The following is a 15,345-nucleotide window of genomic DNA, read 5'->3' as shown; positions in this document are numbered from 1 at the left end:
CTTAAGCAGTCTCTAATCCACATAGCATGATGCCTGCACATAGGATTTATACAATAAAATGTGCATTCTGCCCTAGCTGAGGCTTGAACTCACAACCTCTGAGACCAAGGACCATCTTCTGTCTCACTCTGCTAACTGGCAAGTGTCAATTCAACTCCAGAAAGATCCAGCAACTTCTGCACTTCCTGTATGACTCCGCACCAGAGGAGTAGAAGCTACCACACTATATAAAAAATAATGGAAAACATCATCAAAATCAAACTTTGTTTATTTAACAACTTGAGTGGATTAAGGTGGTTATTTTTAAGAATGTGAGCTGGAATTTCATAATATGTGATTTCATGAACATTGGGTCAGTATGTGCATAGTAATCAGCCTTGTTAATAAGTCGTATGGCTCGTTTTTGTAGTTTAACAATTGCATTGACAGTTGTTTTATATGTCAATCCCCAGACTTCCACACAGTATGTAATATAAGGAGGTATGAGTGAACAGTAAATAATATGTAAGGCCTTATAGTTTAATACATCTCTTGACTTGTAAAGAATTGCTATTGACTTAGAAATCTTTCCTTTGATGTAATAGACATGCGGTTTCCATGTTAATTTATGGTCAATAATCACCCCTAAGAATTTAATTTCAGTCACTCTTTCAATTTCTTTGTCACATATTTTCAATTTAATTTCGCTGTCAATTTCTTTTCGATTTCCAAAAACCATGAATTTTGTTTTCTTAATATTGAGTGACAATCTATTAGCATCAAACCAGGTTTTGAGGATTTCTAACTCTTTCTCCGTAGAGGACAGAAGCTCCTGTAAATTATTACCAGAACAATACATGTTTGTGTCATCTGCAAAAATAATAAATTTGAACAGATCAGTAACATTGCAAATATCATTAATATAAAGCAAAAAAAGTTTTGGTCCAATCACAGATCCCTGGGGTACCCTGGAGGTTACCTTCCTCAATTGAGAAACTGTGTTGTTTAACTGAACACACTGCTCCCTATTTTCCAGGTAACTCTTCAGCCAAGAATAAGCTACACCTCTTAATCCATACTTCTCCAGTTTTCTCAACAATATGCTGTGATCGATCATATCGAACGCCTTCTGTAAATCAACATATATACCAACTGACCACTTTTCAATAGCCTTTGTTATTTCTTCTACCTTCTCCATAACTGCATATGTAGTCGTTCTGTTAACTCTAAACCCATACTGGTGCTCACTGAGCAGTTCATATTTATCAAGAAAGAGATCTAATTGTTTAGCAAATAATTTCTCTAATATTTTTGAGAATTGAGGAAGAAGGGACACTGGTCTATAGTTATCAATGCAATGCTTGTCACCATTTTTGAAAATCGATATCACCTTTGCTATTTTCATACTAGTTGGAAAAACACCTTTTTGAAAAGACAAATTAAAAATATAGGTCAATGGTCCTACAATAAAATCAACGACTTCTTTGATTATTACCATGTCAATGGAATTTATATCAGTTGATGATTTGTTTTTGAGTTTTCTAACAATTTCAGTTACATCACTCTCATTAATCCCTATAGTTTATTATAGTGCTCCTTCTTCTGTCTTCTCATGATAGAAATCAATGTATTCTTATACTGCTTATACTTTTTTTCACTTTCACTGGTTCTTAGTTGTAAATGTCTTTTGTACAGTAATTTTTTCTTTTTACATGCCTTTTGTAAACTTTTAGTCATCCATGGTTTTCCCTTATATGTTTCCTTCACTTGACAATTCCTGATAGGGTAATGCTAAATTTACCCAAAAAAACATCGAAAGCCAGATTCGGATCCTCCACATACACCCCATTCCAGTAACACTCTGCAAGGTCTCCCTTCAAAGCTTCAGTTCTTTCTGGAGTCCTTATTCTTACTGAGGTATAAGTACGCTCGCTTGTATGGTCGACTGAGGATTTAGCTGAGGATAGCCTTTAAGCTATGGGAAATAAAAAAAAAACAGGAAGATGATCACTAATATCACTTAAGAATAGACCACTTGTTGCTGGACCACACACAAATATTATCAATGAGTGTGGCACTTCCATTAGTTATCCTAGAAGGCTTATTTATGAGAGGCCTTAGTCCAAAACTAAACATAGTCTTACAGAAATCATTTGTTAGACTATCAACATTCCATTTCAACAAATCAATATTAAAGTCACCACAAACAAAATAAGATTTGTTATCACATATTTCCCCAAAGATATCAGCTGTGGTATTCAGAAACATACAGGAGCCTGGCGCTCTGTATGTGCAACTCAGGACAATACTCTTACATTTTTTAGTCTGAATTTCAATTGTCAAACTTTCCATGACTTCATTAACAACTGTGGTGTCAATAACCTTACACTGAAAGTCATACTGTACATAAAATGCCACTTCACCTTTCTGCAAAGTTGGCATAAAGACTTCTGCTGTTAAAGTGTATAATAGAAAAACCTTCTAAATTAACACTGAACAAATTCTCAGAATAATAATCAGAATTAACATGATAATCATCATTAAAAAATTCCTCAGGATCAATGCCATTTCCAAAACTAAAAGGATTACGTTTAGCCAAACTGGAAAAATGTATTTCCACAGTATCTTTCTTGCCTAGGAAACTTTCATTCTCTGAGAGGTCACAATCATCTTCAACAAAAACATGAGAATCTTTACTTGTTATTTTATAAGAAAAAACAAAAGTAGATTTGAAATAGTGCTCTTAAACAGGTCTCAGATATTTCAATCATTTTCACATGTACTCATCCAGATCTCTCAGACGTCGTATTGCAACAACACCTTCCCATTTCTTGTCCATACTGATTGAAATTTTTCCTGCTTTCTAAGAATATGGCAGTTTCTAGCTATTTTACCATTTTTCTTTGTCAAGTGCTTATTGGTATAGACTCCTGTGTTTTTGAGCTTATTGGATGGTTTCAGCGTGGTAACCTTGTGCTTGTGATTGGCAAACCGGACAACAATGGCAGGAGGGGTTGTTTTGTCCTTACGAGGGAGAATGTGACAAGCTGAGATATGCTGGCTCTCTCAGTGAATGTTCTTACTGTGTGTGTGTGTGTGTGTGTGTGTGTGTGCATATAAGCCAGTATTGGCTATAATCACTGCTAGAAAAACAGAGCAAGACTGACCAGAAGACTCTGTCCTTGGTCACTCGCTCCTGAAGCAAAGTCCATTTGCGTCCCAGGTCGGTGGAAACAAAGAGCTGGACACAGGAGAGACAAGATGAGAATTAGACAAACAACACTTGCAAACCCAAGAAATACTCAATATCTGATTTGATCTTCTGGATAAAATGCTCGTGCGGCATTTAGCAGGTCTACCTATTACAGAGCAGGGTACATTCAGAAACTATTTGGAAAAGGAATGTCAGGTTCACCCAGTCGAGCCCCTGAATTTCATGGTTCACCAAGTTAAGACTGAGCTTAATTAATTATTAATCACAGAGGCTTTAGTGTGTGTGTCTAATATTTTATGAGGGATGAGAGAGAGTGTGTGTGTGTGTGTGTGTGTGTGTGTGTGTGTGTGAATGTGTGTGTTATGTGTGCAAGCTTGCATGGCATTGATCGCACCCATAATGAAAATCTATTGATTCCTACACACAAGGTATCCTCTCTGTCTGAAAAGCACTTCCAAGCAAAGAAAGGGATTTCACCGCAAAGCATGCAAAATTCCTCTCCCGCACAGGCACACACACGCACACACACACATTTATGAAGCAGGGAAATGAAAACACTCTTTCAATGCATTTTATTGACAAGGTTTTAGTCAGTAAGGACAGCCTTTCGTAAAAACACTTCTCAGGGTCAAACAAATATAGGAATATGAATCAGTGACAATCACACACACACACACATACACACATCATCAGCCTGAAACACAGACTGAGTGCACAACTGTAGAGAAGCGTCAGGCACAGCCTTGATGAGAATCTTTCTGCCTCATGAATCCGTTTGCCCTCCCTAGCACTCCTGACACACACGAGACATTATGTAGGTTTCCCATCATTCTCCGGCAAAATTATTTTTTTTGTTGTGTTCAAATGGATTCCTCAGTTCCATCTGCAGCCTGTCCATATGGAACAGATTAAAACCTAATTGAATTTCTTGTTTAATTAAGTGTAAATTATTAAGTAAAGGAGTTGCCCGCCATATGCCCGGCTGCATGGAGAACTGTGGAATGAGTTATGAAGAGGCAGCAGAACTGTTGGACCTCATGCCTGACCTCCAGAGCTCCATTTTCCCTTTATAATACTCTTTCCAATTAGTGTGTGTGTGTGTGTGTGTGTGTGTGTGTGTGTGTGTGTGTGTCACAGTAAGGGACCCAACACTTGAAGACAGGCACTGTGACTGAGCTTTATTGTGAACTTAAGTCCATATTTTAATTACATATTTGTACTGATTTTTGAATTAAAATGATGCATAAGTAGAGCTAAATCAATTATTTAGTGAATTATTAATCACTGAATCAAAAGAGAGCACTTGCATTAAAAAAATGTAAAAAAAAAAAAAAAAAATCATTAAATTTAAATAACCCTTGGTTCATTCATAGGGATATGTAAAAAAAAATATTCCTAGACTTAATCCTTTCTTCTGTCCTGTTATGTGGCCACTTAAAAGATTTTACTACAATAAAATGTTATTTGAGGCATTTTCATCTCGGACACAAACATAAATCTCTTTTAGCTTTTGCTGTAGTGCAGAAAACAAATTTGAATTTAATTAATTTTAATTTATTTAGTTAATGTTAAAATGAACATGGATCTTTCGATTTCAATAAGCCTAGAGCAGTAGGGCTTTTATTTTAAAATGTAATATTTTACCCTCTCTTCAATTATTTGTATTTTCCTTTGTGGCAATTTTTTGGTTATTTTTGGTTATTTTATTTGTGATATGATTTTAAATATGCAACTTTAAAAGGACTGTTCGTATGGACATGAAGTTGTATGAAATCTTCTCTGACAGTGTAGTGCATGAAAAGGGATTTTTTTTTCTTAAGGTGTTCCCTGGACAAAGTTCTAGCCACCTTAAGTATTGAAATAGGTACTTCAAGCTAATTTGCTGGGATCACAAAAATCAAAAGTTTAATAAAAAGTATCAGTAGATACGAGTAGGCTAGGCCCGTTCTGACAGAAAACAGAGGCACTGGCAAGATGCTGAGGAGAGTCTAAATCCAGCATCTCATCAGAAATGGCTTTTTTTTTTTTTTTTTTTTTTTATTAGGCCTGGGTTTCTATGACAACAATATCTGGACATACCACTACTCTCAGGAGTGGTCTCATAAAAACTTCAGGGCGCCCTGAAGTAAAGCAACATGTTTGACCTACAGTGCTGACAACAGAAATTGTTTACCATCTTTTATGTTGGTCATCCTTACTAGCCTATAACAATTACACTTTCATACTGAAGCAGACAATAATAATAATGGCCATCACATAACGGTATATTATGTAGAAGCTTCACTAGTCTGATGATCCTGTGTGATAAGCTGATTATACCAGCTGATCCTTGATAGCCACTTCAACCAAACTGTAACGCTGGTTACCTTCTAAGCAGGCAGTAAGTCATCTTATTAGCTAGTAGCTGGTTTTCTTCCCTGGGGGCCTGGCACAGCAGGGCTCTTCAAAACATGCTGTTTCCTCTGTCTTAGGCGTATGGGGACGTAATCCTCTTTGCTGAAATGTGCACTGTACGACTTAAAGAGGCCAAAGTTGTCAAAGAGGATAGTCGGTGACTGGAAACCATACAACCTGATGTGAAAAAAAGCAAACTATCTCTTTAATAATTACAAATCTTAGATACAGTAAAGTATAAGTATTCTGGAAATGATTTTACTTTTTTTTCTAATACTTTTCTCAGAATTTGTTTTAGTAATTTCAGGTCGTTTTCCTGTAGATTTTTACTTTTTTTTTTAATTATCAGGTGATTTTCTAGTTATTTATGCATAAATGCATGTACATGCCCCTCCTTCCTTAATATAGGCCCCCTCAACCAATCATACCATCAGACTGAGCTATTGTGTGATTAACATGAATTTAATCATCCAAAGTGTCAGGTAAGAACATGATTAAGTCTCCTTGTTCCAGAAATTTGCAGCAACAGTAATCCGTTGGGTCAGTGTAGGCTATTAGGCAGAAAAATTATGCAGGTGCAGTGTTAGTGTACACGAATAACCAAATAAAACAAACCAAAAATTAACTCTATCCCAATCAAAAAAGCACAGACAAAGGTGCAAAGTCACAAGAATCGTCCATGAGGACTAGGGGTGCTCCATCGCGGGTACCTCACGATTTGATTCGATTTCGATTATGGGAGCTTCGATTTTTCAATTATAGCGATTATAGCGATTGTCGATTCAATGCGATTATTGGTGCCACGATTCTTCGATTATTGTGATTTTTACAGCTATTTTCCATGCAAGACTGATTTTATGTTAATCTGTGGCTAGCTTTGTAAATAAATAGCCCATAAATTAACTCATGTCACTCTCAAAAGAAAGATTTTTTGAACATTTGACAAGGAATTATTTTTCAAAGACACAAAATATTTTGACTATGTAATCTGGGAGTAGCTCCCAACATTTAACCCAACATTGCCATGGAGCACAGCCCCATTTGGAGGCCAGTGAAAGAACTGCATAAGCCAGTTCCATCATAACAAAGAGTAACTCAAAATTTGGTCCACAGGCACTACAGTACACCACTGACTATAATTTATTGATTTATTTATAATAATTTATAATTTATCGTGTTGCGAAAGTACTTGACGGTGGCGGTGGAGATAAAAGGCAGGTGGATCAGGAGGGGCTTGTCTGTAATGTCTGGTTTGACGTCTGGTGTGACGTGCAGGGCGAACGAGGGCAACCGCAAATTAAAGCCTGACTCCTTCAGCATTCGCCACGGTGAAAATGGCCTAAAATATGTCACCCTGTCTTTCAACGAATGCACAAAAAATCACAAAGATGCTGCTGAAAAAAAACAAACATAGAAAGCCTGCGAGGATTCATATATGAGCAGCCGGGTAACCCACTGTGTCCGGTGGCCTCCCTGGAGAAATAGCCTCCCTCTCCCTGCTGCCTCCTGATCCACCTGCCTTTTATCTCCACCCAAAGCGGACACAGTGTGACAGCGCTGATGTATGGTAAATTAACTGTATACTTTTATTATTATTGTTATTGTTACAACCGACGTTAGGCATATGTCTGCGCTAAAACACACCTGTCGTGAAACGCACGCTGCCGTCCCTGCAAAGAGGAGTCCAAACATAATTGAACACTATTGTAACAATTGCACTATTAATGGAAATGTCCAATTCAACATTAACAAGCCCAAATAGCCTGATGTGACATGATGAAGGCGCTAGATGAAAAAGCTATCTTAGGGTCTGTGTTGCTTGGCAACCGTTCTGTCCACTCTATCTTGCTTGGTGGAAGAATGAATAGCTCTCTATTTTATTGTTACATTATTACCAATAAATTATTGATTTTTTTTTCTTGTGTGTTTATTTTATGGGCTATATGTAGGGTAACCGTTTTATAAAAGCAATAAGCCCACCGAAGCCGTGAGTTACAGTGATTTTACCACGGTGTTCCGTTTGCTATGGTCCCACCTACTAAACTGTCCGGGTGGCGCGCACATTACCTACTTTTTGTTCCGGGTACCTGTTTTTTTTTTTCGGGCTTGGTGGAAAAGAATCGACGTGAAAAAAACGATGCACGAACGCATTTGCGATGAATCGCGATTTCGATGAATCTAACCCACCACGGACTGGGTAAGGGGCAGAGCAATGAGCACGTGTGTATGTGTGTATATGTGTAACAGTGACTGTAGACTGCATCAAAGATTCATATATACAGTCTATGGGTGGGATTGCTGAGTCATGAAAGTGTTTAGTAACTGGACTAAACAATTGAATAAAGTGGAATAAAGTACCAGGGACGGAGGGGACAAGTTTCAGAAGTGAGGGGGGCACTCACTTCTATCACTACTTACATAGTCCAATTTGAAAATAAGATAAGAGATATTCTCTATTTGGAAAGAGAAAAAAAACTTTAACACACACTACCTGTGTGTTTTTGAAGTGATGTAGTAAAAGTGTTTCACAGCGGATTCAGAGCACTGGATCAGACATCTCCAACGTAACAGTGGCCAAATGCACACTCATACTCTTTTATGTTTGTTCTCTTTCAACTCAACATTTCCAGCACATACTGGCAAATGTTAATGTGAAACTGCGAAATCATACATATTTTCAAAGGTAAATATGAAATTTAATATCAAAGAGTGTATAGCTGGATTTGGCCACTGTTGCATTGCTCTTATTCACTCGCACAGGAATTTGCCCTGCAGCTCTGCCGTTGTATGGTAAATCACACATCAAGTTTACTTTGAGGTTCTCCAGCTGCATGTTAGAATTGAAATTTAATGCTGTGCTGCAGCCTCTGGCTTGTGTCCTCCTCTTCATCCTTTTAGCTACAGATTCCAAATATCCCAGCTGTTTTTATTTTTTATTTGTTTTTTGTTCTTTTTTTTGCTTTTTGGGACCCACCCTGCCCTCCTTGCAGTATGCCAGGAGCTTGTCCTCTTCCTTGGGGTGGAAGATCAGTGTGTCGGGGGTAAAGGAGATGGGCTGCCGCTGGAAGGATGAGCCCTCGTCGGTGCTGATGAACAGCATCTGATCTCGCTCATTTATGGACGAACTCACCAGCACCACCTGGGAGACAGAGAGAAAGAGAGGTCGGGTAAAGAAGTAGATACGGGTATTTCAGGCAAAAATATTTTACAATATTCACACAATTTTTCCCAAAGCTCTGCTCCGGATTGTAGAAGCAGGCACTGTAAGATGTGATTTTGGTTTGCTTATTACATTTTGTTTGGGAGTAACATAGAGCACAGGTTCTCAAGATTCATCATTCAAGATTCAGTACTTTATAGACCTATCAACTTACTTGATTGGAACTTGTCTTAGTGGGCTCACTGACATGACATGACAATAATATAAGACAATAATAAATAAAACCACACACTCGTCAGCATATAATACATCAGTCAAAGTGTAAAAACACAATTCACACAATTTAAAAAACAACCTATGAATAAGCATAAGGGCATAAAACAGAAATAAAGTCAGCAATAAAATCCAAACATGAAAAAAAAACATGTCACATCATTGATTTAAGTGCTATCTCTGAAGAGTCGAACAGCCTCTGGACAGCCTCTCGTGTTTCTACTGGGAACCGGTAAAAAAAAAAAAAGAAAATGATAGTGAAAGATGAAATCTTCAAAATTTCCTTGTTTGCTAACAGCGATGAGCACAAATGCATGTCTTGGGGCTAAAAGAACTTTCCATCAGGCTCACATGCTGCTCAGACCGAGGCGACACCATATTGATTATCTGTTCTGAGTTTTATAGCGCATTTTATAGCTCTAAATGGGGGACGCGAGGCCTTGGAAGCCCACCAATCACAATTATGACCTAGACACACAGAGGTAAAGTTACCAATAGGTGAGAATGTTACCAACTAATTAACCAATCACATTCATTACAATCAGATGGGAAGCAGAGATGGGAAGCTGTGCTTTCTAATAATTACATTTTCATTGGCATGTAGCTGTTCTGTACTCATATTAAAGGGATGGTAAACTACAATGTGAAAATTTTGATTAAAATAGTATTTACTGTGATCATAGGGTGTAGAAAACATTATAAAACTGTGAGAATCTTAAGTCCTTTTGATGTAGAGAGTGGCCTCAACTGATTTCTCTTGACTCGAAGATTATTAATCACTAATAAATAAAAGAGTGGAGCAATCTATCATGGCCCTCTGGTGACAATGGTGGGAAAAAAATATTATTGTGTGGCACAGAGTTAGTAATGTGAAGCCACATGTTTGTGTCCTGAGTGAACAAAGTTAGATGAGAAAAGTTTAGCTTTGGTCCTTATTACTTCCTTATTACCTTACATTTCTATTCAGTTCTCTGTTTATTAGACAATGCCAATAAAGTACCTATATATTAGTGTGACAACTCTGATGCCTCCTCATGTTGTTTTTTAGTGTGGGGATAGGCTGTTTGCTCCAGTCACTTGGCACACACTTGGCACACTAACTCATGACTATGCATTACTAACTCAAACTAAGCATTACTGACTCAAGGCTATGCATTACTGACTCAAGGCTAAGCATTACTGACTCAAGGCTATGCATTACTGACTCACAATAATATTTATCTTGAGCAATTTATTTTTTCCCACCAATCCATCACAACACAACCTTAGTTTTTAGTATTCCTGCCCAAATTTGTTTGACTCTTGCACTGCACCAGCTATCCTTTGCTAGCAGCATGCACTTTCAACAAATGACAGTAACTGTTAGCTAATTAGCACGGCATGCCTTTCAGCAACTGCTATCAAAAACTTCTAAAAACAGTGCTTTAGCTAGCAATCTCTCCACCTGATACCATTTGCCACCAAAACCTCCAGTTATGTCCACTACCTTTCTATAGGTCAAAGATTCATGACTGACAAGATATTCTGTGATAAGACGTCGACGTTGGTCATGCAACCATCAGGAATTGTTCCTGAACACAGCTTTGGTGTGACGTGTGCACACACACACACACACACACACACACACACACACACACACACGCCATAAACTAGTATGCTCATCACGGTTACAATTAGCCATTGTTTCACAGGCTTCACATCTTGTTGGCTAAACACACTTCCCAGAACTGCATGGTCAATTAAAGCTCTAGCATTTGTTTGGATGCCAGGTGAGACAGCAGCAACAAGGACAAGCAGCGGAGCGGAAAGACACCGAGAAGGACACAGAGGAGAAGTTTGCTTTTCGTTTATATTATATATATATATATATATATATATATATATATATATGTATACGTGTGAGTGTATACTTTATTTGATATTCTAGTGGATTTGATGTAACGCTTCAGACAAAAAACAATGGCATGTTGGCTTTGAATATTTCACTCAAATGTAATGCAGCTTCAGTGAAGCACGTCAAGCAGCAGAAACACAACATGTACACTATATTACCAAAAGTATTCGCTCACCCATTCAAATGATCAGAATCAGGTGTCCTAATCACTTGGCCTGGCCACAGGTGTATAAAATCAAGCACTCAGGCATGCAGACTGTGAAACAAGACATTTGTGAAAGAATGGGCCGCTCTCAGGAGCTCAGTGAATTCCAGCGTGGAACTGTCATAGGATGCCACCTGTGCAACAAATCCAGTCGTGAAATTTCCTCGCTCCTAAATATTCCACAGTCAACTGTCAGCTCTATTATAACAAAATGGAAGCGTTTGGGAACAACAGCAACTCAGCCACGAAGTGGTAGGCCACGTAAAGTGACGGAGAGGGGTCAGCGGATGCTGAAGCGCATAGTGCAAAGAGGTCGCCGACTTTCTGCACAGTCAATTGCTACAGAGCTACAAACTTCATGTGACCTTCAGATTAGCCCAAGTACAGTACGCAGAGAGCTTCATGGAATGGGTTTCCATGGCCGAGCAGCTGCAGCCAAGCCACACATCACCAAGTGCAATGCAAAGCGTCGGATGCAATGGTGTAAAGCACGCCGCCACTGGCCTCTAGAGCAGTGGAGACGCGTTCTCTGGAGTGATGAATCACGCTTTTCCATCTGGCAATCTGATGGACGAGTCTGGGTTTGGAGGTTGCCAGGAGAACGGTACATTTCAGACTGCATTGTGCCGACTGTGAAATTTGGTGGAGGAGGAATTATGGTGTGGGGTTGTTTTTCAGGAGCTGGGCTTGGCCCCTTAGTTCCAGTGAAAGGAACTTTGAATGCTTCAGGATACCAAAACATTTTGGACAATTCCATGCTCCCAACCTTGTGGGAACAGTTTGGAGCGGGCCCCTTCCTCTTCCAACATGACTGTGCACCAGTGCACAAAGCAAGGTCCATAAAGACATGGATGACAGAGTCTGGTGTGGATGAACTTGACTGGCCTGCACAGAGTCCTGACCTGAACCCGATAGAACACCTTTGGGATGAATTAGAGCGGAGACTGAGAGCCAGGCCTTCTCGACCAACATCAGTGTGTGACCTCACCAATGCGCTTTTGGAAGAATGGTCAAAAATTCCTATAAACACTCTCCTCAACCTTGTGGACAGTCTTCCCAGAAGAGTTGAAGCTGTAATAGCTGCAAAAGGTGGACCGACATCATATTGAACTCTATGGGTTAGGAATGGGATGGCACTTCAGTTCATAGTATGAGTAAAGGCAGGTGAGCGAATACTTTTGGTAATATAGTGTATGTGAGTTTGGGCCTTTCTTTCGTCCAGCTGTGCAGCATGGCAGACCACTGGTGCATCGATGGTTTCTCCCCTCCTCCACTCTGTTTATTCTAACTGAAAATATGTATATGTATTGATTGTGTGCGTTCCTTATCTAAGAAGTCATGAAATCACTGTATTTTTGCCACAATGTGTATATTGTTTGTCCTTCACATGACACACATTTCCACCTGGTTGCTGCCCAGTACAACCACAATCTCTGCTAGCCAGTGAACAGCTAGAGATGCTGTGTGTTGCTAAAGGGAGCTGGACAGTATTTGCTCAAGGAACACTGTGCATGTTTCTCATCCATTTGTCCCCCAAAACATTTTTTCCAGCAGATCTGACCATTTAAACTGTAAAATGTTCAGTGTTTCTCTCACCTTTAGGCTTTAAGCGTCAGCCATAATGATCTGGAAATAATTAGGAGGTGTCATGGTTTTATGTTTCTTGTGTTTTGGTTGGACTCTTGTTTTTCTATTTTCCTGTGTGTTTCCTTTGCCCTGTTCCAATATGTGTTATCGCCTGTGTCTGGTTAGTCTTGTTTGCCCCTCCCAGTGCCACACCTGTCCTGAGTCTGTGCTCCAGCCCCTTCCCCAGGTGTGTCTTGTTAGCTTATTAGTTCTTATGTATTTAAGTCCTGTTGTCAGTTCTGTTCCTTGTCTGTTCATTTTTTTGTCTTTGCTGCTTGTCGTGTATGTATTCCTGTGTTCCCAGTGCTTCCTGCGTTTCCATATAGTTCATTAAATATTTTGGGCCATGTTGGTGCCCTAGGCGAAATTGCTCCCTCAAGAGATCCCGGTTGGACTGTAGTCTGGTGTCTCACAGCTCTGCACACAGAGAGACAGCCACAACCACTATTCTCTCCTATTGGATGCGCCGAGGTGTCGTCACAGGTGCGCCCTTGCGCTGTGCGCGCACTATGTGAAAACCCCATGACTCCTCTGACCCTGAGATGCGCCCCCCCAACACGTCATGTGACTCGGCACTGCGAGTAACAAACATGTCTATGTTTATTTCTTTCCCTGTTTGGTTATTTTATTTGTTATTTTCAAGACACAAAGGGAGGGCGCCAGTGGGCTTTGGAAATTATTATTATTGTTATTATCATTATTATTATTATTTTTATTTTTTTTCCCCAAGGGTGACTAGTGCTGGCGGCACCCCTCCAGCAGATGGCGCCCTAGGCGACCGCCTATATTGCCTATGCCAAGAGCCGGCCCTGCAAGAAATCTATATTGCTAAAAACCCAATGAAAAACAGTTGCGCTAATTCTAGCTTCAGGGATTACGTTTCTGTTTTTACCCATATACAAAAAACATCTTCCCCTCTCAGAAATGCCTTCATCTTCCTCTTTGAGTGTCCTTATTTTAATTTTTTTTTAAAACAACATCAATATCAGTGTCTATAACTTTACCATCTATCCATCATGTTAGCCAGTGTTAGCTAAAGCTGTGATCTCTCTGGCTCTGGCACTTTTGTGCAAGTCCACAAGGGCGCTGATTGGCCCAAATAGTTTTTCAACTAAGAAATCTCCCTTGAATTGGGCAGTGCCAAACCTGTATGAATGGCTTGAATTTTTTAAATATATGAATGTGTGTTACAACTGTCAATGTAATAATCTCTCACCAACGTCCTACATCAATAATGTAATAATTTCTACTATACAACGTAGGAACAGCAAAAAACTTCGCACATCTACTCCTCGGGCAGGTGCGTCGGAAAAGGACAAACCAGTCCAAAGTAATTGAAGGATAAATTCCCGCACACTGGCCAACTTCCAGAACAAAGAGTTTATTGCGACGTTTCGGTCATAGAAGGTCTATGACCGAAACGTTGCAATAAACTCTTTGTTCTGGAAGTTGGCCAGTGTGCGGGAATTTATCCTTAAATTACTATACAACGTAGAAATTGTAAAAGTAACAAAAGGCACCTACCATTACTGTAATATGTTGTTGTTGTTTTTTTCCTGTTAACACAATGGGTATTACATTAGTGGGAGAATATTTCAGTTTTTAAAAATGTGATAACCAAACTGATTATGTAATAACAGTTACAGTTCAATACATATCTGTCATCCAATCACAGTTTGCATGACAGAGGTGTTTGGTGATCATTGAAAGGGGTTTCAATTGTGATTAGTAGTGTTGAAGCCTTATATTCAATTATTCTCAATAGGCTTTTTAAAGAAAACAAACATTCTTCCCTAAATCCATACCAAACATCCCTTGACTGAACACATGACACACAACCTTATTATAAAAAAACTTTTTTTACAGTAATGGTAGAAATGTATAATGTTAACGGGTTTATTATGTTATACAGTACAAATTGTTCTTACTTTAATGGTTTATTACATTGGTTGGAAGTTATTATATTGACAGATGCAACAACATGTGATTCACATGTGTATATGTACTCCTGTGTGGTTTCTCCCCCATTTGTTCACAGTGTAATTCCCCACAGGGCAGAGCCATCCATCAAGCCAGCCTCTCTGCCAATACGTCTTCATTTAAAGAACATTGTTCAGCTTAACCTGCTGGAGCTGACAGCTGGCCATCAAAACCAAATTGGTGTCACAAAGCCAGAGTGGATTAGTCAAGCATCGTGAATCCTTGCCCTTGCATATGTGTGTGTGTATGTGAGTGTGTGTGTGTTTGAATTTTGAATCTTATGGAAGTTATTATGTTGTTTAGTGGAGTCAAATCATAGCCTGAGATGCACACAGGAATGCAACTGAATCAGCTCTGCTTTTTTTTTTCTTTCTTTTTTTCTTTTTTCTTTTTTTGGAAACATTTTATTTAACTCTGTAAATTTGCTACATGTCTTTTTATTTTTTATTTTTTTATTTTTGGGGAAAACTTGTAGTAATATTCTTGTCATTTAATTTTAAATACCGGTATATCATTATGATAATTATACATTGTGTGTTTTGTTTTACTAATGTTTTACTAATCTTATGGTAATTGTTGCTACTTTCCTAAATCAGTCTTTTCTAAATCAAGTGAATTTG

General features: G+C 38.8%; 1 protein-coding gene across 1 annotated transcript in view; it reads right to left on the bottom strand.

Annotated features, from left to right (window-relative positions):
• Positions 1-15,345, bottom strand: part of sorcs2 (sortilin-related VPS10 domain containing receptor 2) — a 409,650-nt gene that overhangs the window by 113,946 nt on the left and 280,359 nt on the right. The window contains exons 4-5 of the mRNA XM_030076136.1: positions 8,562-8,726; positions 3,147-3,220 (exon numbers count right to left, since the gene is read on the bottom strand). Coding sequence (XP_029931996.1) covers positions 3,147-3,220; positions 8,562-8,726 — 239 coding nt within the window. The remainder of the gene's footprint in view (positions 1-3,146; positions 3,221-8,561; positions 8,727-15,345) is intronic.

The sequence above is a fragment of the Myripristis murdjan genome, chromosome 18 (genome assembly GCF_902150065.1).
Source record: "Myripristis murdjan chromosome 18, fMyrMur1.1, whole genome shotgun sequence".
NCBI lineage: Eukaryota > Metazoa > Chordata > Actinopteri > Holocentriformes > Holocentridae > Myripristis > Myripristis murdjan.
This window is presented reverse-complemented; position numbering and strand designations above follow the sequence as displayed.